We start from the raw sequence: 25,306 nt of genomic DNA, 5'->3' as shown, positions 1-25,306 counted from the left end.
CTTCCCATGTGTCGCTCCCTGTCCATGACTGCCTACTCATTGCATAGCTTGTGAGATTCGCTTCATCAACCCTAGCGCTACATGGCCGCTCGGATCGATGGTTGAATGATGGCATCAACGAGACGCCGACCAACTCACATCTGAAGAAGAGTGCCTCCGCTGGATAGATTGCAAAGATGCCCGTGAGGATGAGAATAAGATGGACGGCGTATGCCGGGGTATGTACCACCGCAATCTACCTCTTCGTCTCGCGGTCGCTGACACTCCCTCTTCCACAGGCGTCTACTGCCCTAGCTGCGGGCGTCATCCTCAAGGCTCTGGCGCAGCGACCCAACTTCTACTCCGCAGCTGTTTACCTCTCGCAGTCCTCCGCCAACCTCATGATCCTGACGAACCTCCTATTTGTCATCGCCTGCACCTTTCTCTTGGGACTCCAGAAACTCCTCTACGGAAATCTGCGACCGATCGAGATTGAACAGTTGTACGAAAAGGCATGGTTTGCCGTCACTGAGACGTGTTTGGCCATGACCGTGTTCCGCGGAGAGATCGGACTCACGTTCCTGGCCATGTTCTTCTCCCTTCTCACGGGCAAAGTGTGGGGATGGATTGGTGAGGGCCGCGTGGAGGTGCTGGAGCAACAGCCACCCCGAAACCCAAGACTATTCCATACGCGTCTGGCACTGAGCCTGGGTTTGAGTGTTGCCTTCGACTTGACTATGCTGGAATACGTTGTCAAACAAGTCATGAGAATGGCTCGGCCGGACATGATGGTCATGTTTGGCTTCGAGTTCGCCGTGCTGTCGATTATGAGCATCAGTACCGCGATGAGATATGCCATTGACCTAGTGGAGATCGGCATCGTTCGCGAGCAGAAGAGACATCGAGTAGAAGAGATCAAGAGAGAAAGAATGCAAGCGGCAGTGACCGAGTTTCAGGAGGCCCAGAGCGGACAAGCTGCCGGTGCGCCTATCTCTGAAGCTCCGGATGCGACAACGGACACACCAACACCTACTCAGCGTACCCTCGACCAAGTATCCCAAGAAGCTTTCAACCAACCAGTCGATGAAAACGAGGTGGAAGTTGAGGGCTGGGAGGACAAAGGTCGCTACATGTTCTACCTTAACCTGGCGACGGATTTCTTCAAACTTGTGATTTACCTTGCATTCTTCTTCATTCTTCTTGTATTCTACGGACTCCCCATCCACATCTTGCGGGATGTGTTCTTGACGATGCGATCGTTTTTGAAACGAATTTCCGACTTTATCAAGTACCGCACGGCGACGAGGGATATGAATGCCCGCTATCCGGATGCCACGGCGGAAGATATTGGACGTGAGGATGTCTGTATCATCTGCAGAGAGGAAATGCGTCCATATCAACCAGCTGTTGCGCAGCCAGGGCAACCACAGCCCCGTCTCAATCCTGTAGCAGAGAGGATGCGGCCCAAGAAGCTCCCTTGTGGGCATGTCCTACACTTTTCTTGCCTGAGAAGTTGGCTTGAGAGACAGCAGATATGTCCGACCTGCCGAGCAAATGTCGTCCGGACAGGTGGAGCTCGAGGTGCAAATGAAGGTGTCGGACAAGGTGAAGCCGGACAGGGAAATGGCGGGCAACATCCACCAGGCGCGAGACAAGGTCCACGTGTGTACCAGTTTGGTCCGCTGAGAATCGGTGTCGGAGCAGCCCGGGGGAATAACATGTTCGAGGAACTTCAACAGCAGCTTGGTGATGGGGCTGCTCCAGTGCCAGCAGGACAGCCTGCAAACCCAGATCCCAATGCACCACGACAGATCGGAGTGGGATTGCGATGGTCAGGGAGAAGACGCCGCCGAGCGGACCAAAACCTGACGACTCAACAACAGCTCGACGCCTTGTCGGCACGCATTCGACAAGACACCGAGGAGTTGGCTCGGTCGTCGGTTGAGTTGGGCGTGCTACGGTCAATGCAAGCTGAACTGCAGAGATTACGAAACCTCAGGCCTGGGGAGAGACCATCACAGACAGAGGCTTCGAATCCTATTCCAGGAGAGGCGGCAACCCTACCCCTTCCTCGCTCCCAACGGATGTCTACACTGGTTCCGGACCAACAGCAAAATATTCTACAAGCGGGCAGTGACAGACTTCCCCCTGGTTTGACGCTGCCGGAAGGCTGGATGATGATGCCTTTACGACCCACGCGACTCTTTTCGCAGCATCACCCTCCAGAGCATAACCCTGATTTCCAAGCGAATCCAGGCCAGCCATGGCCACAAGCGAACGGAATGCCAGTTTCTTTCGGTATATTTCCACATCCCCAACAATTCCCACAGGTCCATAATTCGACTGCTCTTAACGCAGCAAGCAGTGGGCCAACAGGAACTCCTCAGACAAACGGAGTTCAATCTCCAGCGCCTGGGCCTCTGGGTCAACAAACAGCAGCCCCGTCCGCCACTGAGCATCTCGGTGAGATGCAGCTTCCAGCAGCTTATCGGGGCCCCTTCCCCCCTCCGGAGCAAATACACCAGCATCGTCAACAGCGAGCTTCGGCAACTATAAGGCAGATCCTTCAGGAAGAACTCGCCCAAATGAGAGCGAGTCTGGCGGCCACTGGTGCAAATGGCACCATGTCTCAGCCCGCAACGTCAGATACATCTGGAACAAATACAACCGTGCCAGTGAACGGGGATCAAGATGTGCGACAAGCCGGTCATCCTTCCGCTCAGTTCCAGAGCGCTTCTTCCCTACCTTCTTGGGGATCCACGGCTCCCGAGCCTATGAACAATGCTGCAAGCAGCCACAATGTCAGTGCTGGACCCTTGGGGCTACAAGTGAACGGCAGTCACGATCACACGGCAGGGAATGTGCCAGCAGAAGGATCGTTCTCGACCGCTTCGCAAACCAAGGGTAGTTGTGCAACAGTGGAAGACGCGGTGGGGGACCCTGATCCGGATTGAAGTATTGGATATGGTGTCGTCTGTGGGAAGGAAAGGAAATGAAGCCTTGTATCTTATTGAATAGTTGATTGCGCCGTGGTCACCGACATAGCTAGGAGCCTGCAGTTTATGTGGATTGTCTCAGGACTATGAACCCTGCAGCAGCCGAAGTTCCTTCTTCCTATCTGAGACCGGCAAGCTCGCTGGTGACGAATACACGGATGACGCTGAAGGGGCAAAAAACCCGCATTTGGGAAAGGCTGCAAGGGGCAAAGGAGAAAGCGGAGCCATTTGAGCGTCGATTGGTTGTCAAGGCTCGATAGGCGAGTCTTACCCCTTGGACAGTTTGGAGAAGTCCTTGTAGGTACATATAATAGACGGCGAGACCGGTGCTCTCCTGTTGAGCTTGTTTCATCTGCACGGACAACATGTTGTCCCGGAGGAAAGATCGTCGGGTGTCAAACGCGCGACTGTCGCCAGTTGACCCGCTCCTACCTCTCGATGATACTAACGGATTACTGCGCCTCCAGTTGTGGGTATGCAATGTTTCGGGACATGAACTTTTTATGCTGCGTTGTAACATCTTGACATCAAGCCACTCAATGTCCACTCGTTCTGCAACTTTCCACGCTCTCTTGTTCAATCCATGCTTTTCTTCCTAGGAGTTGCTAAACCTCCAGTCTCTCCTTGGTCCTGATCAGTCTTATTCAGGGTCACGCTCTGCCTCTATTAACAGGTTGATCGTGACACCCATTCCTCTCTTTCAACAACTCAAATTGCCAGAACCAGGTGTCACGAACCCCTCGATCTGCCTGCCCTGAGACCGACTCCTTCCACAGACCCTTCAACGCATCTTCTCCTTTCCCACTATCTCGGTCACTTGTGTCTTCTCTGTTCTCTTTACGCTCTCAGCATCTCACAAACCACACCCGCTTTCGACGACTGAGAAACGACTAAGAAACGACTACTGTCATACATGGTTCAAGAACAATTGTGAAATAGGAGGAAGAAGAGCAGGTTGAGTTGCGGCAGCGAGAGCAACGTCTAGATTGGGCAGCCCAGTTGAGCGATCAGCACAATGGAGGCATCAAAGATACTCGGTCGACAAATTGGTGACGGGACTGTTGGCAATAACAACACCACCGGCGACGAGGTTGACAATGGGTATTGGTGGTATTCTCCTGTAGGTCCAACTTGTCGAACGACCCCTCGGGCGCTGCTTTGGACTTGTTACTTGACCTCCATGACAAGCTTGAGATGTCTTGATCCAGGGTTGACTCTTTTTGCTCACAGACAGCCGACGCCATCAAATGGGCCGTGGTTGCCGCGATACTCTTGGCCTTCTCCCTCTACTTCCTCGCAGGACACCTACATGCTAGACGGAGGATGCAAAAGGGCTTGCCGCCTCTGGCTTATCATCGAGTATGTTTTCTGGTTCTTTAGTCTTGTCGAGCCTAGAACTCGACGGACTTGTGCATCCCATGTCCTGAGTGATAGACTGACGTGAGTTAAATCCAGTGGCTCGTCTCCCGCCGTCAAAAGGCCGCCTTCTTGCAACAACACCCCCAGTATGCAAATCAGTTCGCCTTCTACCGGGCACAGCAAGAGCGTGTTGGTCCGTATGGCAGCTATTCATATGCTCCCGGATCTGGACAGGCATATCAGATGGGTGGGATGTACGGGCCACCACCGCCTGCATATCACGAACCAGAATACGTTCCAGCATACACCCCTCCGCAAAAAAATGGTCCTAATAAAGTCGACCCGGATCAACGCTACAACCCTCCGAGTGGACCTCCTCCAGCTCGTGCCAGTGCAGCGGCGGAGCCGACTCAACCTGAACCAGCAAGAGTCGCACCTTAAGGAGGGAAATACGTGATTTGAAATAACTCAGGGGGCTTCACATCACTATCGACCGAATCCTCCCGGTTGGCGGTCGGTCGGGATGGGGTGGTCGACATTCATATCGTCATCTGTCTCAGGGATGACGAGAGATCGGCCAAAGATCCGCCTTTACGCTTGTGTATGATGGTTCAGCAACCACAACTTGCAACGCACTGCACAGTAGCATAATTAGCCGGGGGAAATTCAGCATCAACGAATCCAATCAGGTTGCAGGGCTGACCACCCTGAATCGCTTGCCACCAAATGACATGAAATAGATCAATTGGTATGTTGCTGTTGTGCATGGCTACAGGATCGGCCTTCAACAGGAGCTGGAGTGACTTTTCAGACTCAGCTTATGCACGGTTGAGCAATGCATTGTCCCGCTACAAATGGCCAGAATGCAATACACATCGCCCGTCCAGAAGGGGTGCGCTCAAACCATCGTAGGGGGATTTAGCTTCTTTGATCGCAGACTCTATTCTATTTCCATTGCATCCAGATCGTCATCCACGTCTCCCTCCCCTTGAATGGAATTGTCTGTCATTGCATCATCCCATTCTACCCTCCTTTGGTTATGTAGTTGTAGAGCTCTGGTCTCCGCTTCTCGCCTCTCTCTTTCTCTTTGTTCCTCCGCCGTCTTTTCCCTCGCCCTCCTTCTCGCCTCAATGATCGTCTTTCTGACCACATCCTCCTCCTCTGGCACCGATATGCTACTGGGGTCTCTGTATAGTACCAGCGCTGTATTTAGGTTCTCGGGTGGCAGCCCCGCAGATTGGGGAAGTCGGTCAGGATTCTGCGACCGGAGCAGTTTCTGCGGCATACTAGAGACCCTTTTGTCTATATCTGGGAGGAATATTGTGGCGTTATGGGCTGCTTCCTCGGCTTCGATTTGTGCAATCTCCGACTCGAGGTCATGGATGATTATCCTGTGAGGGGTGTCGTCGACGGTCATGAAGTCGGCATCAGGGAGGGTAGGTGGCTTGATGTGTATTTGAGGAACGGGTGTAGGATGGGGTGGAGGAGGCAGTCCGTTGTCATATTGAATGGACGAGGGAAGAGGTAGAGCGGGTCGAGCATCGGTGTTGGCGATGTGTGGGCGGAACGAGACTGTAGAGGGGCTCGTGGGTGAGCTGGATCGAAGCCGTTGAGCCTGGGAGGGCAACGACGGCGCCACCGAAGGCGTGAATATGGGAGGTTGCGTATATTGGTGTGATAATGCATTGCTCTGGTTATTGGCCTGATTCAGGCGGAGTTTCTTGAAATGCGACGAGATGTTGGATTGAGACTCGAGCTCGTCTTCGGCCCTTCGCTTGCCATGGCTGAGCAGATTGCTGCGATGTTGATTTGCAAGCGAAGGGTGCCATTCTGCTGTGACGGGAGCAAAGTGAGCCATGAGTCGTGTGAGACTTCGCTGATCGTGGTCAGGATGCGGCGTAATACGAGTCGAAGTTCGATGTGAGGCTGCCTTAGTGTAAGGGAGGTTCTGGAGTCGAACACCGCCGCAGGCGCAGGGGGGAGGGAGGGCAAGGAGGGCTTTCTCCGAAAATTGGCCTTTCGCTTTGAATTTTCCCTTCCTTTCACTTCTTGCTCATTTCTCTCTGGTGCGGCAGACACAGCTCGCTTCGCGGTCTGGGTCGTAATTTGACATTGTACGTATGAAGCGTGAGAAAACACCTTGCGCAATATCAGAAAGAAGTCTCACGGGGAGGATAAAGGGGGATAGTCGGCGGCCTGGAAGGTGCGAGAACCAAGGAGGTGAAGGTGCCAGCAAGTGCCAGTGCCAGTGCCAGTGCCAGTGCCAGTGAGGTGAATGAATGCGGAGCCCAAGCGCGATTTGGAGAGCGAGAGCTGCCGCTGCGGGCTGCCACCGAGGAGCCACTCCCGCCATTACCAGCACTATCTGCACCTGCGCTCTTCTTCGCCGCACCCCTCGATCGTCAAAAATTGCGGCGGGCTTGACTCACGACCCCAATACGCAACTCACCACGAAATTTTCAACTTTCGCGTCACGACACGTTGCCAGGGGGCAACGACGTGGTTATCCAGGAGACAGCCTATCCGCACGGCCAGCATCGATTCAGACTTCTTCTCCCCGGTGCGTTCCAACCGCCCCGCGACCGTCCACCGTGCGGCGGCACACGACCTCGAGAATGGCGTCCACCACGCCCACCACCACTCACGAGTGGACCGCTCCAAAGGTTCGAGAAACCTTTCTCAAGTACTTTGAAGAACGAGGCCATACATTCGGTGAGTTCTGCCCGTCCTTCCGTCTTTGCGAGGCTTAAGTACTGACTTTTTGCAATCCAGTGAGATCCTCCCCCGTTGTTCCTCTGTCGGATCCCACCCTTCTCTTTACAAATGCGGGCATGAACCAGTTCAAACCTATCTTCCTCGGCACAGTCGATCCCTCGAGCAAAGAAGGCCAGTATAAACGAGTGGTCAACTCGCAGAAATGCATACGTGCTGGCGGAAAGCACAACGACCTCGAAGATGTCGGCAAGGACAGCTATCACCATACCTTTTTCGAGATGTTAGGTAACTGGTCGTTTGGCGATTACTTCAAGAAGGAGGCCATCCTATTCTCTTGGGAGTTGCTGACCGAGGTATTCGGGCTGGACCCGGATAGATTGTATGTCACCTACTTTGAAGGAAACGAAGCCGGCGGTCTGGAGCCCGATCTGGAGGCACAGGAGATCTGGAAGAGTGTCGGGGTTCCTGAGGACCACATACTGCCTGGTAACATGAAGGACAACTTTTGGGAAATGGGCGACCAGGGACCGTGTGGCCCTTGCTCCGAAATCCACTATGATCGCATCGGTGGTCGCAACGCCGCCAGCCTCGTCAACCAGGATGACCCCAACGTGTTAGAAATATGGAATAATGTGTTTATCCAATACAACCGAGAACCCGACAGGAGCTTACGGCCGCTACCGAACAAGCACGTCGACACAGGCATGGGCTTTGAACGACTGGTCAGTGTCCTGCAAAACAAGATGTCCAACTACGATACCGATGTCTTCACTCCGATATTTTTGCGAATCCAGGAAGTCACCGGTGCCAGACACTACTCGGGAAAGTTCGGCAAAGAGGATGTTGACGGGATCGACACTGCCTACAGAGTCGTGGCGGATCATGTACGGACATTGACTTTCGCGATCAGTGACGGCGGTATCCCCAACAATGAAGGAAGAGGATATGTTGTCCGACGAGTGCTGAGACGTGGTGCGCGATATGCTAGGAAATACTTCGACGTCGAAATTGGCGATTTCTTCTCCAAAATTGTGCCTACCCTGGTGGAACAGATGGGCGGCATGTTCAGGGAGATCGTCGCGAAAGAGGACGAGGTCAAGGAAATCCTCAACGAGGAAGAACTCTCTTTCGCAAAGACACTAGATCGTGGGGAGCGGCAATTCGAGGTGTATGCCCAGAAGAGTCAGGTTCAAGGGCTAAAGAAACTGCATGGTGCCGATGTCTGGCGGCTATATGACACTTTTGGGTTCCCGGTCGATCTCACACGGCTCATGGCTGAAGAAAGAAACCTTTCTATTGACGACAACGAGTTCGAGGCTGCCAGATTGGCTGCCAAAGAAGCCAGCAAGGGTCAGAAGAAAGCGTCAAGTGGTGTACTCAAGCTGGATGTGCATGATCTAGGTCAACTAGAGAAAATGCCCGGCGTGACGAAAACGGACGACAGTGCCAAATACGGCAGGCAGAATATCACCAGTACAGTCCAGGCGATATACCATGCGAAGAAGTTCCACACCGACACAAAGAATATTCCAGAGGATGATGAAATTGGTATTATTCTCGATCGAACATGTTTTTACGCGGAACAGGGTGGCCAGGAGTACGACATCGGTCGCATCGTCATTGATGGACAAGCGGAACTTGAAGTGGAAAATGTTCAGCTTTATGCCGGCTATGTGCTCCACACAGGTTACATGAAATACGGTCACTTCTCAGTAGGGGACAAGGCAATCTCTGAGTACGACGAACTGAGAAGATGGCCCATACGGAATAACCACACTGGTACACATATTCTCAACTTCGCTCTGAGGGAGGTCTTGGGTGACGGTGTGGAACAGAAGGGCTCATTGGTTGCCCAGGAAAAGCTAAGATTCGATTTCAGTCACAAATCAGGTGTCTCAGACACTGATCTGCAGAGGATCGAGGACATATCGACAGAGTATATCAGGCAGAATTGCCCAGTATACGCCAAGGATGTGCCTCTTGTGATTGCACGGGAGATTGCAGGCGTCAGAGCCGTGTTCGGTGAAACCTACCCTGATCCAGTTCGGGTCGTGTCGGTCGGCGTTGAAGTCGACGATATCCTGAAAAATGTCAAGGATGAGAGATGGAAAACGGTCAGCATCGAATTCTGCGGTGGCACGCATGTTAGAAGCACGGGCGATATCAAGGACCTCATCATCCTCGAAGAAGGCGGCATCGCCAAAGGCATCAGAAGAATCATCGCCGTCACTGGCGAGGACGCCCATGAAGTTCAACGCGTGGCGGAAGAGTTCTCTGCGAAACTCGACAAGCTTGAGAAGATGCCATTCGGCTCGCCGAAGGAACAAGAAGCCAAGGCCACACAGCTTGAACTCAACAACTTGTCGATATCCGCGGTGAGAAAGTCACAATTCCGAGATCGCTTTGCCAAGATTACCAAGGAGATTCTCGAACAGCAGAAAAAGTTGCAGAAAGAGGAGACGAAGAAGGCCATCGACACGATAACGGAATATTTTGACAAGAATCCCAAGGCCCAAGGGGCGGTTCTGAGGTTGCCGATCGGAGGAAATCCCAAGATTGTACCAGATGTGGTCAAGCATGTGCAGAGCAAGATGAAGGACAAGAGCGTGTATATTATTGTCGCTGATGAGATGGATCCTGAGGGCAAGGTTTACCATGGATGTTTTGTCGGCCAGGTAAGTTTTTTTAGCCTCTGCGAAGAATGCAAGAGTAAATTTGCTGACGTGGATCCTCGCAGAATGGCCTAAAAGCCGGTATGAAATCTCCGGAGTGGTCGTCAACAGTATCGAGTCTTGTTGGCGGCAAAGCTGGTGGCAAGGAGCCAGTTGCCATTGGCACAGGAACGGAACAGTCCAAGATCGACGAGGCGTTGAAGGCTGCAACGGATTATTTGGAGAAATTCAAGCTATGACTGCGTAGAGCGGAAATGCAATGGATGGATGGAAATTGAAGTTTGACAGGCTAGAGAAGACCCCCGCCATTACACGAGCAGGATCTGTCGGCACCGGCTGCGCAAGGATTGTTTGAGACATGTCAAACACGGGTACGTGTAGCATCAGATAGATACCCCTGGTGCGCCTGGTGATAAATGCGAAAAACACCCTCGACCTCCATTGCTCTTGTCAGCCTCGCAGCCTTGTGAAGGTGCAACACAGTCCAATCAGCCGTCAAGACGGGCAATGCTCCCGTCGTCCAATGAGCGGCCAAGATGGCCAACCAAATTAGGAAATATGACGAATGAAGGACGAAATGACGTTGTCGTCGAGGCGTGATGTCGACGTCGAATATTAAACCGAGCACATAGACACTTTGCAGCTTGCTTCCTCTGCATTTGCCAATCCGTATCATCCGCTTCACCTTGAGGCGCACTCGCGTGAAAGTCAAGGTTCACCAGCGAGAAATGCAAAGTCTGCCATTCCGCCTCCTTCATCCTAGGCTAAGCGTCGATATCACGCAAGTCCGCGTTACAATTCCGTCTTCAGCTTCACCACCGGCTCTGCAACGGGCAAGAGCTCTTTCGACACAATTAGTACAATATCGACACCCCTCCTCTTCATCCCCGCGAAACCTCAGGAATTTTTCCCCCTCCGCGTGCCGCACACTTGAGGGCCTGGACGTCCACCCAGAGAGCATCCGCGAGCAAAAATATCCCGCAAGGACAACTACTATCGAAATGAGCCGCACCATCCCAGGCGGATGCTACTGCGGCAGAATCCGCTATGAAATCACGCTGCACGACCCGGACAAGGAGGCCCGCACTTCCATCTGCCACTGCGGTAACTGCAAGAAGTTCACCGGCGGGAACTTTGGGATCACGAGCAAGATCCCGCGATCTAGCTTCAAGATCACGCAGGGTGATGATGCAGTCAAGGTCCACGAGGCGGACAACGGGACGGGCACGATCTTGCATAGGGAGTTTTGTACGGAATGTGGGAGCGGGCTTTTGGAGTATGGTGTGAGTAATAGTTTACATGTCCTTACCACTCACGCATGCACATCGTGGAATATACGACCCTGCCACCACAGCCATTTCGTCTCATTTTTTGGAACATTGTCAGCAGCATTTCGATTAACGTTGACGAATACGCCCAGGCAAATGCAGGAGATTTCGTCTACGTCTTTTACGGCACGCTCGACCACCCGACAGACCTGCCGCCGAAGGGCGAGTTTTTTACCAGCAGGCGAGATTCGTGGATGCCGGAGATCCCTGGTAAGCTTCCCTTGCCGTTAAACTTACCACGATGGCCCATGCTCGTGTCCAGGAGCTCGGGAAAGAACTGACACCGTGCGTGCGCAGGATTGTTCCAGAAGAAGAAAATCAAGGAGTAAATAGATCGGAGGGACTACAGAGAAGCCGATCAGGAGGTATAGAGCTAGTGATGTGAGAGATATTGTGCCGATGCCACTACCTGCCACGTTGCTAGGCAGAAGAGTCTCCTTTGCAGTAAGTGAGGGCTATATGCCAGGCAACCACTGGATGTGTCGAGGTTCAGAGTCCCTGAGTTGGCACAGAGACGGTACGTATATAGGAGTGTACCGCTTGGTAAAAAAAAAAAAAGTGTCATTGGAGCACCGATCACTACGGGGCCGCATTTCGCTTTGTTCTATGCTAACCAAGCGGAAACATTGAGTGTAATACTGAACGAACTTCGTACGGAGGCTTCAGCTCAAGGTTGAGAAAGAGAAAAATCGGCCCTCAAAATGGAAGAAATTTCGAAGGCAGAGGCCACCCAAGAAAGAGGAATATTAAGCCGTGGAGATCCGTCATCGATAACAGTATCCAAATTTGTACAATACTGCGTACAGATAGTGGTAGTATACAGCTACAGTATCAAGACGCTGGTGGCGACAATGTGGTATACAAAATACCCTTCTCTGTCCTCCCCTTTTTCCGAAAACGGGTCGAACAATCCTCAACTTTCCACCGGAGTGATCCTCCAACGGCAATTTGCCCATACAGTATTACCACAACAAACACCAGTACCTAACAATCCTAGTAACCCCTTTCCCTAGACCGACGTTCAAATCCAGCGTCTTTCACCATTTTACTCCAGACGAACCTCTTCGTCACTGTCTCCGTTTACATGACGAAGGTTCTCATCCACCCACTGATGTGCCTCTGATCTGAGGCCAAAATTCCTCCGAGAACACGGACCGGTCCTACAAGGCAAGTCGATGAGGCCGTGGTGGACTATCGACATCTCGTGCCTATGACGCGGGACCTGCCAAAACCGGCGGACCTGGTACTCTGGCACCGTGGTAAAGTCATCCCAGCGTAGATGGACGGTAAGCGCAGCGTGGGGCAGACGAATGTGGTGTCTGGTGAAGGGTTTATCCTGCTTTACCTCAAGGCTCATGACGTATTCCTTGTTGGGTGCGTGTGGGTTGTCGGGTTCGGGCCGCGTGTCGGTAATGACGACGAGGCAGAGGTATCGTGTATGGGCGGAAGAGTTGAGAGAGGTGTTGTCCATTTCGGTTGTTGGTTCTTCGTCGGAGTCGCAGACGGCCTCAACGTCCATTCTGCACGGTTCACCTTCGACTTCTTCGTCGGAGGAGCTGTCGATGCTGTCCAGGTCGAATGGTTCTTCGTCGGATATGTAACTGCAACTATCCGTTTGGTTGGACTCCCGAGGGACCTCGCCGGAGGGAAGACGCCACGGGACCCTAGGCGAAGCTTCGGATTCTTCGCAAACACCTGCTGGTAGATCGGAGAAGTTGACTCCTCGGAGATGGGGATCTGTAGTGATTTCACCATCTTCAGAATAAGAAATGCCCAAGGTAGCGAGGTAAGCACCTGCAGAGGCCGGAGATATCATCTCTGGCACGAAGAGGTTTGACAAGGGGCAGGACCTGCGTTGGGATCGAGCGAGGGCTTGTGATGAGAGGAAGTTGGCGGAATCCATCGGTTAGGTGGTTGTTGACCAGACTCGCGGTTGTTGTGTAGAATCGAGATTTTATCCACGATAGAAAGGAGTCCAGACTTGGAAGTGCGTGAGTGAACTGGCAACTGTTCTGATGGCCCCCTGCCACGCTCTATATACTCTGGAGTCCAAGAAGCTTTTGCTCGCGGTGGATCCGCGACGAGGACCTACCTTGAGAGGACCTCTAGACAATTGGTCGACAAAGATGGCTCATGCGAGCTTGTTAGAGCTTCTCGCACATAGACTTCGCAGCCTGGCTTCGAACCACAAACCAGCAATCCCTACATTATTCCCTCACCTTGTGACTTTTGACTTACAGAGTTTCTCTCGACGGCCCGGGTACGTGCAGAGATAGAGGCGACCAATATTCATCTCGACAAGTTCTACTACTTGAACGACCAACACTCGCAGTGCTCTGGGTGTGGAGCCTAGAATGGGAAGGCACCCCTTTGGTTGACAAGTTACCATCGTGTGGGAGCAGAATAAGCAGCGAGACCACAGAGGAATGACAAGCACCGAGTAACTTTAACAGCCTTCTGTGCTGCCCCTGCCAAGAGCCATATCCAGTCTTGGCACCATGAGGTAATTGGGACATTCAGCCTTGGCGGCCGAGGCACATCAGGCTGCGTGCAATATGTCGCCCGACAAATTCTGGGGAAAAGGAGGCCGAATAGTATTAGTGATCCATCTACCGCGTAAAGTCCTTGGGAATAACATGGCGTGCTCATCTTCTCAACCCCCCTCACATACGGCCATAACAATGTTACCTTCATGTGTATATGTATCTCTTCCCTCCAGTTGAACTCTGGAAGGCTCGTATGTTTGGGAGGATAGGTGGTTAAAAAACAAAGGAGAGGTTTCAAGATGAATCCCGACAACAAGGAGGTTTGCCTGATCATCGGCGCGTCACGGGGCATAGGCCGCCAGGTTGCCATTGACCTCGCGAAACACGGCTACTTCGGTGAGTTGCTATCTTGGGGAACCCCTGGCCCATTCTCCTTCGCGACGTCACAGTAAAAACATCATTGTCAATCATCCATCGATCCGGCTTCTCCTAACGCTCCTCAGTCGTCATCGCCGCCAAAACCACATCCGACGCCAGCGCCATCCCAGCCTCGTCGTTCCCGCCGGACCCAAACTCCTCAGAGTCTACCATCAACACCGTCGCCCGCGAGATCACCGAGGCCGGCGGCTCGGCGCTCGCCTTGCCCGTGGACGTGCGCGACGTGGACAACGTCAAGGACCTGGTCGACGAAGTGGTCCGACGGCTGGGCCGACTGGACGTGCTGATCTACAACTCGGGCGCGATCTGGTGGTCGGCGGTGGAGACGACACCCGTGAAGCGGTTCATGCTGCTCCAGCAGGTCAATCCGCAGGGGCTGTACGCGGCCGTGTCGGCGGCGCTGCCGCATTTCGGAAAGCAGGGCTGGAAGGGACGCATCATCGTGGTGTCGCCGCCCATCTATTCGCGCTTCTTCCGTGGCAAGACGGCCTACGCGATTGGCAAGGTCGGCATGAGCGTCTTGACAAAGGGTCTCGCGATGGACTTCGTCAGGCAGGGTCGGAAGGACATGGCCATCACGAGCATCTGGCCTGCCGTGGTATGTTCCTGCATTTGCATTTTGTCTACCGCCCCAAGCCACAAGGGAAAGGCAAATGGAATTTAAGCATCGACTAACTCGTGGCACGCGGTTCCCAGTCCATCGAATCGGCAGCGACCCAAGAATCGGTGAAACGCGACCCAGAACTCCTCAAGGACTTGAGAAAGCCCGTAAGTTCAAGTTCCCACCCCCCCCCCTCCATCACTACCTCCTTAGTATTTACACTCACCTCCCCACCCGCCACAGACAATCTACTCAGACGCCATCCTCGCAATGCTCCAATCGCCTGCCGAGGAAGTCAACGGCCTGCTCGACCTGGACGAAGACTTCCTGCGCAAGAAGGGCGTGACGGACTTTTCGCGCTACAGCCTCATGCCGGATAGCGAGCGGCCGCCCCGCCGCATCATGCCCGCCCGCTTCCCTGTCTTGGAGGTCGCGGAGCAGGACGACGAAGGGAGGAGGGTCGATAGTGTTGTTTTGCGCCAAGGGAAGGAGAAGAGTGGCGCTGCCGGTGGGGGGAGTAAATTGTAACATAGACTCGTGGTGTGCGTCCAGAATTGGATTTGGATTTGCATGGTTGACGGTGCATGTCGTATCATATCAAAGGCCCCGAGCCTCTGGGCATTGGGGAGGCAAGGGAAGGGAGGTGCATGGGGGGCGGGCGGGTGTGTGGGTGCGAAGGAAAGCAGCAAGCTGTCAGTACTCAGATAAACTCGACTTGGTGCATGATCGAAAAGTCAACTGCATCTTCAACCATGTAGGTACCAAGTAGGTACCAAGTAGGCGGCTACCCAGGTAAGCTATCCCGCCTAGCCTTGAACTCATACGACCTCCTATCCTACTCAGCAGCATCCACGAGCCTGCTCACGTCCGTATGATAGGCGCTCAACATCATGTCCCGGGCCTTCTCGAGGCTGAGCCCGTCGATCCGGTGCTGGATCTCCCTCTGACTGCGTCGCACCTGTTCCGCCACGTCACTCCACTCCATCACCATCCTCTTCTCCTCAACTCCACGGGTACAATTAGTAGCGACCAGCTTGCCTGCTTTCTTTCGCACCGCGCCGTCGACGATGACGTTCTCGATGTCCGCGGCCTCGCTGAACCGCACGATCGCCACGACGGGATCGTATTCGGCCGCGCTCAACATGCCCACGCTGCGCTCTGCATCGAAGATGAGCAGATCCGCCTTCTTTCCCGGGCGGATGCTTCCGATCTCATGCTCGAGGCCGAGGCATCTCGCGCCTCGGATCGTGGCTAGGTTGAACACTTCCTCTGATGTGCCCGTGACGTTTCTGGACGGATACTTCCCTTCGGCGAGGATGTGGGCGTTCTTCTCCACCCGTGTGAGCTGCAGCAGCATGCGCGCTTGCTGGGGGATGGAAGACGGGTCGTTGCTGTGGCAGTCGACGCCGAGAGAGACGTTCGCGGTTCGAGACTGCTTCAGCGTCGGCTCCAGTGCGACAGGGTAGGACATGCCCATTTGGGCCTCCGTACCCGGTGTACTTGAGATCGGGGTTCCGGTCGATGCGAGGATGGAGAGGTCCTCCTGCGGTAGACCGTTGCAGTGCGAGAGGAGCAGGAAAGGCATGGCAGGTGCAGTGTCCGTCGGTGGATAAGGCGTGCGGAGGAGGCTGTACGATTGAAATTTAGGTATGGGTGATTGGAGACCTGGAGATCCGAAGTCAGCCACGGTTAACACGAAAGGGAGGAGGAGCTTTGAGTCAACGCATCAAAGAACATTTGTCTTCGATGATGCTCTCTCCGGTCAAAGTACAGGAAAGAAAGTGACATCCACCCAGCCATATCGTGGACTGTAAATGGCAGGCCCGTGACATCCAGCGAAATTTGCAGCAGAGACTCACCCATAAAGGCATTGCAACCAACATGAGTGGTCAGAAGTCTTAGTCCGCTTTCCCTCAATTTTCCGAAGATGCTCAGGACTATCTCTTGAGGGAGGAACCAGAAATCAAACCCCATGCCAATCTCCACCGTCGCGGCAGGTCGATTGTTATGTTTCTCGGCCAGCTCGGCCAGCTGCGAGAGTGCCCATTCTGGAAGGAGGTCTGGGTCTGGGATGCACTGAGATTGATCCCACCTGGACATGCGCATGGGGATGGAGTATCCGAAGATGGCGCGGATGCCTGAGTCCAGAGTTGCGTTGAGTGCCGAAGTGGCTGTCTCGCAGGGTAATGCACTCAGCCATCTTGCTCTCTGGGCAGAAGACCATCGGTGGGTTATGCACAGGACTCACTCACCATGGCCAGGCGTATAAGCGCAATGAGCATGGTCCAAGACAGTCGTGGTGCCTGCATGGATTGCCTCTAGACAACCTGACAATTGGCCCCAGTACATGTCCTCCGGGGTATATGCGTAGGACATCATATTGCCTGTAAATTTTTCCAGCTCATCAGAAACCGCCGTACAAGACGACGGCCTTCGATCCGGACAAACGGCAGAGTGCATGGGCCCTACCAGAATACATGTACGCGACCAACCCCTGCTCGGCGTGTCTTCCCTTCAGCTGCGTCTGCCAGAGATGATGATGTGTGTCCACGAAACCAGGGGAGATGATCTTCCCCTTACATTCTATCACTTCCGTGTCGCTGTTCGGAGGCGAGATGTTCTTTCCAATGTCAGCGACGAGACCATCACGAACGAGAAGATCAGTGTCCCGGAGAGGAACGACATGGTCATTGTCGCCATGTGTGAGCACGGTGCCGCCTCGTAGGAGGATTGACGATGAAGGACGCGTCGTGGCCATTCTTAGCCTTTTGGTCCCAGTCTTAGGATGATGGAAGCTGTCAGTTAAGAGACGAGCTGCCGGTGAAATTATAGGCAGAGGAATCGGTCATCTCATCGGATCAAATGCATTACACCCGTTTATATCCGTCCACTCTGTTATGCACTCGATGTTCCTCACCTGTGGTGTGCGCGGCAGCGAATGGACGTTGCCAGATCGAGGTCCCCTTTCTTGTGAAGGTGGACACTGGAGAAATGAAAAAGAAATGTCTCCGCATCGTCGGATGAACTTTCTCTCCATCTGCCTCTGCTGTTAGCGAAAACTGTATTTCCAAGTCATGGCCGGGTTTGTATTCAACTGTTATCACCACCCTTGAGATTCCTACAAGACGAGGTCAGTAGAGGATGCAAGGCAGTTGAACGCTGAGGCGTGATGAATGAACGTGATAGATGATACTGGCGGCCTCTCCGGGCAAGCATGGACTCGAGAAGCCGCCAGACCTGTATGTATGTATGTATGTATGTATGTATGTATAGTCTTTGCCTCCCTCTACCGAGGGAGGAGGCATTCACTGTCTAGGCATAGTTGGCAAGTACATACATTACACGACAATCTGAGCCCCTCAATTTAATCTCCTTGTAGTTGACCTGTCTACAAAAGTTAGTTCGCCCTGCGTTTGTACGAGCCTTCGCATGTGGTCGATTCTGAAAGAATTCCAGTCCATACTTAAGCATTGCTTTTGACTACCGAGCATCGGTGATTCCAGCGATGTCTGACATCGGATTTCTTGTTGTTTTCTTGAAGTAGCCTGAGGACCTCACTTAGTATTTTGACGCTAGTATTATGTCAAGGAATACTTTGCTTCGATTGAACTAGCCCCCGGAACCCTGCCCATTCAGAAAACTATCCCCAACAGTAGATGAGTAGTGCTGATGCCTAGAATCGAACAAGTAGTTTGAAGCCAGTTTCTCTAAGTCTTGCAATGAGGACAAAGGTCGTACCAACAATACAAAAAACACCAGCAAAGATTTTGGGACCCATCCAACCAGAATGATCAAGGATTGCACCGTTGATTGGATTTGTGGTCAAACCAGCGATTGAAGCAACAAAAAAGACAATGCCTGTACGAAAACCAATCTCTGGTATTGGAGAGATTTGCATGACCATGGGAGTGATGAGAGAAGCATAAGCGCCAGAGAAGAACCCAAAGAGGGCAGCGAATGCGATGAGGGTTGCGTTGGTGTTGTGAGGGAGCCAAAGAGCCAGGATCCAGACACCGGTCATGTTGCAGACGAAGATGAAGATGTTGTATCGACCAAGTTTATCGCCGAGAAATCCAGATAGTAAACGACCGAACAATGAACCAGCATTGAGGATGGGTAGCAAGTATTGAGCCAGGTCGGTACTCATACCAGCACTGAGTGCCTGAAGAGGAAGGTAGTTGATGGGAATGTAGAAGCCATAGCTGAATATGCAGAACCCTGTAAGCAGGAGGACGAATGGAATCTCGGTCAAGGGTTTGACCAATTCTGCTCCGGTGACTTTGTGAGGTCGAGGAGGATAATAAGGACGCATTGTGAGGTTGGCAATGATGAGTAGGAACAGGATGAGAAAAGCGCAGATGCGCATTGTCCAGCCGAATCCGACTTGAGGGATGAGTCCGGAAACCATGATGGGAAACACAACACCGCCGATACTGGAACCGGTAAAGGCAATTCCCAAGGCAGCTCCCCGTTTCCGATTGAACCAACCACCGGCACAGTTGACGGCTAGGAGAGTCAGCGGAGTACAGGACAGATACCGAGAGACATACATGGTTGGAAGATTGCTGATACACCAAGGGCAGAACAAACTCCTTGCGCAAGGAGGATCTGATAGTAATCGGTGCTCAGACTGGTCATCATGATACCAAAGACATGCAGAAAACTGCCACCGAGGAGCAGCCAACGTGGGCCATAGTTATCGTACAAGGCACCGACAAAAGGACCCTGAGAGAGATTAACAAGCGCCAAAACTGCGTGAACCGTCTGCGTGTGCCATATCTGCATGTCTGCCACATCGACAGATGTCACGCATCGCGTCGACAGTGTATTGGCTGTGTCCAGGCTCACGCAAATATGCAACGTGTAGAGCAAGGACAAACGTACCATGCCCATCATTAAGAAAAATTGTAAGGATGGAATCCATGAAATGGTACTTGCAGAGTAACCTTTGAGCAAGGAATTCTGATAATACTCTTGAAAGACACCAACACCTATCAAAGTTAGTGATGCACCCTGTAAAAAGGGTAAACGTACTGCTTAGCCAACCAAAACTACAAAATGCAGTACACCAAAGTCCAAGGATGACACCCCATGCAATAAGACCACCATCTGGAGCATCACTACCCCATTGAGGAGCAGGTTGTACAGCCTTCTCGGGACCAGCACCATTGGAATTGAGATAGTCGGTGTCTCCATTCTGATCTTTCATCTGATCCGGATCGGAAGTGCCCGTATATATTGACGGGGTTCCATCCAGTGAGGGATCCTGTTTGAGGTCTGACATCACGTCAGGTCGAGGAAACAGTATTGCAGGCTTTGCTGGAACTGGACAAGCTTGTTGGAGATGGAAAGTTTGCTGGAGTTGGAACCGGCTTGCTGTCTCTGAAGAACGTGCTGTAAGAGGAATATCAAACGGGATTCAAGTCATGTCGATGTCGCGACCGCGCTGAGGAGCCCATCAAAATTCGAAGCGCAGCCCAGTATATATACGCGGCTCGGAGAGGTATGAGACCCGATGACCGAGAAGTGTCCATGTCCGAGGGAGTAAAATGAGCACTGTTCATTCTTTGTTTCGTTGTCAACACAAAAGGAGGTGCTCGGTCGATTGTTGTCATGAAGCCCAAGGGGCTCGATCGTAAAAGAGGCGCAATTAAGGCCGAGCCGACCAGTGGGGGGCTGTCCAAGATTCGGCGTCAAGAAATGGTCGGCGCTGTTACTTACGCCCGACGTTTCCTCCTTGTCTCGACTTCGCAAGTAACGACTGACCGTCTCGCCGTACGCACCGTGAGAGGTGCTTGTCCAGGCGACGTAGCCTAGCGGTGTGTAGTGGTGACTTCAGCGACGAGTCCGCACAATTGCCGGACGATTCTGGCGACGACTGCGGGACGATTCTGATTAGGCCGCAGACGATTCAAACGACAACCTAGTGACGATCCGGGGATTCAGGTGACCAGTCCGACGATTCGTGACCGACTCAACATGTCGTCCGTACTAGGCATTCCAACACCTAGCAATGCATCAAGATCTGAAAGCGAAGGGGAAAGAGAAACATCAACCAACCGATCAAATCCAAGATCATGTTACGATTGCCATCGTAGAAAGGTCCGATGTGATAAAAAAGAACCATGCTCCTCGTGTCGAAGACTTGGTAAAGCTTGCAGTTATCCGCCCTTGGGACCAAGAATAAGAAGAACCAAAAAAGCCATCATGGCAGATGTGGCAACACGCATTTCAAGACTTGAAAAGTCACTTGCTCAAGCACAGCGACAACAACCAAGACCTGAAACAACAGAACCAAATCGAACACCATCACGATCAAAGTCCACTTTACCATCCACCTTCAATGGTCGATCAAGAGAAGACATTCTTGTGCAAAAAGGCTCATCAAGTCAATACTTCAACGAAGTCTTCTTGTCACGCGTTATCGAAGAGGTACGCGGCGAGAGATTTTGGATGTGACATCAATTCTGACTGGCACAGGAACACAATGTCGAATCAGCCTTGATGACACCTCGTATGGAATCACCTCATCCAGCACCATCTCTATCCATCAATGCACTGGGAATCCTTTCATCGCCGTCATCATCGGCACTACCATCTCACTACCATCCACCCAAGCAGACGGCCGTGAAACTGTGGACAATATACATAAACAATGTGGAGGGTTGCTCAGGCTTGAAGCTACTCCACCTTCCCACCGACGAGATCAAAATGTATTCAATCGTCGATGACCCGGCTATGGCACCGCTAGATGATCTAGCACTGAACTTTGCCATCTACTTTGCGGCAATATCGACTCTTGACGATGACGAAGCTCAAGTTACTCTGGGACAAGACAAACAAACACTTCTACTTCGGTTCAAGATTGGATTGGAGCAATCCTTCGCTCATGGAGACTTTTTGAATTCTCCGACAGTGACTGGACTTCATGCTTTGGCAATCTACCTGGTCAGCTGCCTCTTAATCTTGGTGCCTGGCCACTGCTGACGACAAACTCTACAGTCTGCACTTCGAGTCCACAATTGTGGAAAAGGAATATGGATCTTGGACGGCCTTGCAATCCGGATAGCACACGCATTGGGATTACACCGCGACGGTAAAGGATTGGGTCTTTCACCATTTCAATCAGAAATACGTCGACGACTGTGGTGGCACTTACTCAGTCGAGATATTCGAGCAGGGGAGGATTATGGTCTGCAAAACACGAGCAGCCTGTTACTGACGTCGGACGTCGGACTTCCCGCGAATATCGATGACACAGACATTTCTCCGGATATGCAACAACCTCCCGAACCCAAAGTGGGATGGACGGCAATGACCTTCTCATTAATCAACATTGACCTTGCCAAGACGGTACAGAAGTTATTAACACTTGCAGCATCATCATCACCATCATCACCTCCTCGTGAAGAGATCAGAGCACAGATCATGAAGGAATGCAAGATACGCATGGAGCATTGGCTATCGCACTGCAATCTCGTCATACCTCAACATCGTTTGGCTCTGGCCTGTTCTCGGTTTGCGTTTCGGAAACTTGATTTCACAACCAGGCTGCAATGGGATCTGCTACGAAACACTGATTCTCAAGCCAACTTTGCGACGGAAGCAAACCTGGTAGAAGCGCTGGATCTCATCTTTCCCAGGATCAATGATGACGAACTGTTGAAGCAATACGCATGGGCTGGAAAGATTTATCCACAGTATCATGTCACGATGTATGTGCTGTGGCATCTTTGTGTTCAACCCGAAGGCCCCAACGCCGACCGAGCATGGCAGGCGATAGAAAGGTCATTCTCTGACAGCATGAGGGACGACTCTGCAACCCGGCTTGGTTCGAAATCATCAGTGCTGGCGGCTCTCAGGGCAAAGGCCATGCTGATAAGGCAAAGGATCCGAGAACGTAATGCAGGAATGAGCATCGGAGAACATCCATCGGCGGTCGCGGAGGACCGATTCCAGGATGGCGGCCGATTTAGAGACGGCGGATTCCACGGCGACGGGTTTCCTGCACATCTACTTGGAGATGCCGGTGTTGATGAGCTTGGATTTGATCGCAGCGAAGATGGATGGTTGAACTGGGAAGCACTGGTCCAGAGCTTTCAGCTGAACAGCCCAGAGACCTTCTAGAGATAGGTTCAGCGCCGTCGACTGAAGGACTCGCCACTACCGCAACGTCTGCGGACGCGTGGAGACTGGACGTCGCCAATAGTGCAGAGCAGACAGACCCGCGCCATCCGAAGACCGCTGCAAGCATGAATAGCACAAGTTAGAGCACAAGGCCAGGGAGCCAGGCGTCGATGACGGCACAAGTCTGAGCAACAAAACCAGGCATCAGCCGATGATGAAAACGCCACGAGCGGTCTTGCCCAAGACGCCATGTACATTGCTGAATCCACCGCATGGCACTCATTTCCACCTCTAGCGGGCAGTCTATGGCGACGGTACAATCCTCACAGTTGAGTTCCTTCTGGATATTTGCCATGGTGGAACCAGCACAGCCACCTGGCGGTCTAGCAGAGCAAAACCAACTGTGACGTACTCCGGAGTGCAGCAGGCCAAACATGTGGAAATTGTTGCTATAGCGAGTTTCAAGCATAACTGAAAGCAAGATTATGGTTAGAGCCTTGCAGGACTGCGGCGATCGACAACTACATGAAGTGGTCGATGTGGCAGGCCAAACCACCCCACAAAACGGTATGAGCACCACTGCCGCTTTTGGACAACTACGGGTAGGTATCGCTAACTCTAGAAGGTTGAGCGGGACCGTGGCTGTGTCACTGGGTTAAGGAAGGCGAAGGTATGACTGGAAGATTAGAGCGGTTGCGAATCTAGTATCATACTACGTACCTATGTACCGCCGATCCTTTTCCCTTCCTGAAGACCTACCACCATAGGTAGACACCCGTGGGAAAGACATATTGATCCATGGCCCAGATACACGCTCCAACGCCCACTGCATCACCATACCAGTGTGTGGACAGACAGTCCAGCGTCCACTGTCGGCAATATACTGTACGCGATTACATACATTTCCCAATGCGGCATGTATATTCCCCATCCATACATGATATCATTTTGGGGGTTTAAACCCACCCCCTCTCTTTCAGCCATTAATTCGTTCATTTGCTCACTGGCCTATAGAAATCCCCCCTTCCTACGCGACGTCGTATCGCGCCCAAAAGTTGTAAGTACCCAGTAAGCAGGCAAGCGAGCACGACAGGCCCTCAAGCCACAGCACCCACTACCTACGACTGCGGCTTGCGGGTGGCAGGTGCAGGGTGCAGCCTCGCCTAACGGCATCGAACAGCCAAAACGAGACATAGCTTCGTCTCCTCCTCTGCCGCTTGTCCAAGCTGCTCCCTCAACCAATACTTGTTAGTACCTGCCTGCCTACATACTTGGAACGGCTACCCGACCAATACCTAGCAGCTAATAAACCTAGCTATTAGTGCCTGCTTGCCCTACGACTGTATCTAGGCCGTACCAGGCAAGTGATCTCACTCCCCCTCCAGGCTCGGCTATGCAATGTAATGCACTCCTGCACTTAGTCAATGCGCTCGGTATAAATAGTCATGAGTAAGGCGGCACCACCACCACCACCACCACCGCCGCCGCCGCCGCCGTCAGGGAGGGTATACTGTATGTACTTGTGTGTGCATGTCGGGCGGGTGGTGAACGAGGAGGGTATCCATGCATGCATGCCCCTGTCGATCCCCGCATGCACACTTACGAGCGACCGGACGATCTTCCATGAACCCCGCTCACCTCTTCTCTGCTCTTCTCTGCTGGGCCTGGCCTGACAGGAACGCGTACCCTCCTGCACGCGTCTCTCCCTTGGACGTACAGTACACTAGAACAAGCAACGAACTGAGTGCTTACTACAGCGTATCTCCGACCCCTTCCTCCCCTAGACCCCTAGGCCCTTCCTTCCCTGGGCTTCGCAGACAAAACTCCTTTGTTACGTACTTTGGCGCTGTCCGCCCACCTATGTGAATCAACCTCGTTCACTGGTCTGAGTTAGTCACAAAGCATTCATTCATCCCGATGGAGCGGAATCCTTAAGGGAGTCCAGCAGGCGAGGGGCAAGGATTGCAGGCCCGCGATCCCCCTTTCGCTGTAGGAGTCGATACAAGTCCGTGAATGGGACCTGCACCCGTCTGTCACAACTTGTTGGCAAATAGTGGCTGCGCTGTAGACTGTACAATATGGGCGTCTGGGCATGATTACTGAGGAAAGACGACGAAAACAGGACAAATCCCACAATCAGGTTCAATTGCCTAGCTTTCGGCCTTTGATCTACATCCCCTGTCGACTTGTCGTCGTCCCTTCCGCTAACGCAACAAACATCTGGGATCCCGGACCTGGTGTCATTAATACTAGCGTTGTTTTGTGACCGGTTCGTGCGTATCTCGTCGATGCTCCCATAGCAATGTATCAGGCCTCCCACCGAAACACCAAACCAAAAGACCCTTCGGGAGAAAAGCCACTATGCCACCACGAGCAACAGGTCGACCTGATTCGGATCATCTCCGGCAAAAAGAGTCTGCGCCTTGCCATCTCGCCATGTTGCGTTGCGTGTGCTATGCCATGCGGTGATTTTGCCCTCCTTGAGGTCGTCTGATAGTCCGTCCGCAGTGGTAAATGCCGAGTTTTACGGCGAAAGGGCGCCTCAGGATTTGTGTCTCTCCTCGAGGTAGGCTGTCGGGTCGTTTCAATTCCTCAACTCGCCCTC

At 52.7% G+C, this 25,306-nt stretch overlaps 10 protein-coding genes across 10 annotated transcripts; 6 read left to right on the top strand and 4 right to left on the bottom strand.

Annotated features, from left to right (window-relative positions):
• Nucleotides 1-176: 176 nt before the first annotated feature.
• A1O5_02419 (uncharacterized protein) lies at nt 177-2,933 on the top strand (the record flags this gene model as incomplete). Its single annotated transcript, XM_007743035.1, has 1 exon — nt 177-2,933. The coding sequence occupies one exon, from the start codon at nt 177-179 to the stop codon at nt 2,931-2,933; it is 2,757 nt and encodes a 918-aa protein (XP_007741225.1).
• Nucleotides 2,934-3,990: 1,057 nt separating this feature from the next.
• On the top strand, nt 3,991-4,775 carry A1O5_02418 (uncharacterized protein; the record flags this gene model as incomplete). Its single annotated transcript, XM_007743034.1, has 3 exons — nt 3,991-4,095; nt 4,206-4,334; nt 4,431-4,775. 3 exons carry the CDS (start codon nt 3,991-3,993, stop codon nt 4,773-4,775), a joined length of 579 nt encoding a protein of 192 aa, XP_007741224.1.
• A 499-nt stretch (nt 4,776-5,274) lies between these two features.
• Nucleotides 5,275-6,192, bottom strand: A1O5_02417 (uncharacterized protein; the record flags this gene model as incomplete). Its single annotated transcript, XM_007743033.1, has 1 exon — nt 5,275-6,192. One exon carries the CDS (start codon nt 6,190-6,192, stop codon nt 5,275-5,277), a length of 918 nt encoding a protein of 305 aa, XP_007741223.1.
• A 757-nt stretch (nt 6,193-6,949) lies between these two features.
• Nucleotides 6,950-9,960, top strand: A1O5_02416 (alanyl-tRNA synthetase; the record flags this gene model as incomplete). The annotated part of the gene is made up of 3 exons (XM_007743032.1): nt 6,950-7,046; nt 7,107-9,724; nt 9,787-9,960. 3 exons carry the CDS (start codon nt 6,950-6,952, stop codon nt 9,958-9,960), a joined length of 2,889 nt encoding a protein of 962 aa, XP_007741222.1.
• A 762-nt stretch (nt 9,961-10,722) lies between these two features.
• Nucleotides 10,723-11,378, top strand: A1O5_02415 (uncharacterized protein; the record flags this gene model as incomplete). The annotated part of the gene is made up of 3 exons (XM_007743031.1): nt 10,723-11,004; nt 11,142-11,259; nt 11,347-11,378. 3 exons carry the CDS (start codon nt 10,723-10,725, stop codon nt 11,376-11,378), a joined length of 432 nt encoding a protein of 143 aa, XP_007741221.1.
• A 716-nt stretch (nt 11,379-12,094) lies between these two features.
• Nucleotides 12,095-12,865, bottom strand: A1O5_02414 (uncharacterized protein; the record flags this gene model as incomplete). The annotated part of the gene is made up of 1 exon (XM_007743030.1): nt 12,095-12,865. The coding sequence occupies one exon, from the start codon at nt 12,863-12,865 to the stop codon at nt 12,095-12,097; it is 771 nt and encodes a 256-aa protein (XP_007741220.1).
• Nucleotides 12,866-13,834: 969 nt separating this feature from the next.
• Nucleotides 13,835-15,102, top strand: A1O5_02413 (oxidoreductase; the record flags this gene model as incomplete). The annotated part of the gene is made up of 4 exons (XM_007743029.1): nt 13,835-13,931; nt 14,039-14,571; nt 14,670-14,741; nt 14,818-15,102. The coding sequence occupies 4 exons, from the start codon at nt 13,835-13,837 to the stop codon at nt 15,100-15,102; spliced, it is 987 nt and encodes a 328-aa protein (XP_007741219.1).
• Nucleotides 15,103-15,409: 307 nt separating this feature from the next.
• A1O5_02412 (uncharacterized protein) lies at nt 15,410-17,332 on the bottom strand (the record flags this gene model as incomplete). Its single annotated transcript, XM_007743028.1, has 4 exons — nt 15,410-16,239; nt 16,434-16,745; nt 16,827-16,958; nt 17,044-17,332. The coding sequence occupies 4 exons, from the start codon at nt 17,330-17,332 to the stop codon at nt 15,410-15,412; spliced, it is 1,563 nt and encodes a 520-aa protein (XP_007741218.1).
• A 915-nt stretch (nt 17,333-18,247) lies between these two features.
• A1O5_02411 (uncharacterized protein) lies at nt 18,248-19,858 on the bottom strand (the record flags this gene model as incomplete). Its single annotated transcript, XM_007743027.1, has 4 exons — nt 18,248-19,080; nt 19,125-19,299; nt 19,459-19,565; nt 19,609-19,858. 4 exons carry the CDS (start codon nt 19,856-19,858, stop codon nt 18,248-18,250), a joined length of 1,365 nt encoding a protein of 454 aa, XP_007741217.1.
• A 923-nt stretch (nt 19,859-20,781) lies between these two features.
• A1O5_02410 (uncharacterized protein) lies at nt 20,782-22,701 on the top strand (the record flags this gene model as incomplete). The annotated part of the gene is made up of 3 exons (XM_007743026.1): nt 20,782-21,006; nt 21,055-21,522; nt 21,577-22,701. The coding sequence occupies 3 exons, from the start codon at nt 20,782-20,784 to the stop codon at nt 22,699-22,701; spliced, it is 1,818 nt and encodes a 605-aa protein (XP_007741216.1).
• Nucleotides 22,702-25,306: the final 2,605 nt, after the last annotated feature.

This window comes from Cladophialophora psammophila, assembly GCF_000585535.1.
Source record: "Cladophialophora psammophila CBS 110553 chromosome Unknown aczJe-supercont1.3, whole genome shotgun sequence".
NCBI classification, from domain to species: domain Eukaryota; kingdom Fungi; phylum Ascomycota; class Eurotiomycetes; order Chaetothyriales; family Herpotrichiellaceae; genus Cladophialophora; species Cladophialophora psammophila.
Note: the sequence above shows the minus strand (reverse complement) of the source record. Positions and strands in the feature narration are given on the sequence as shown.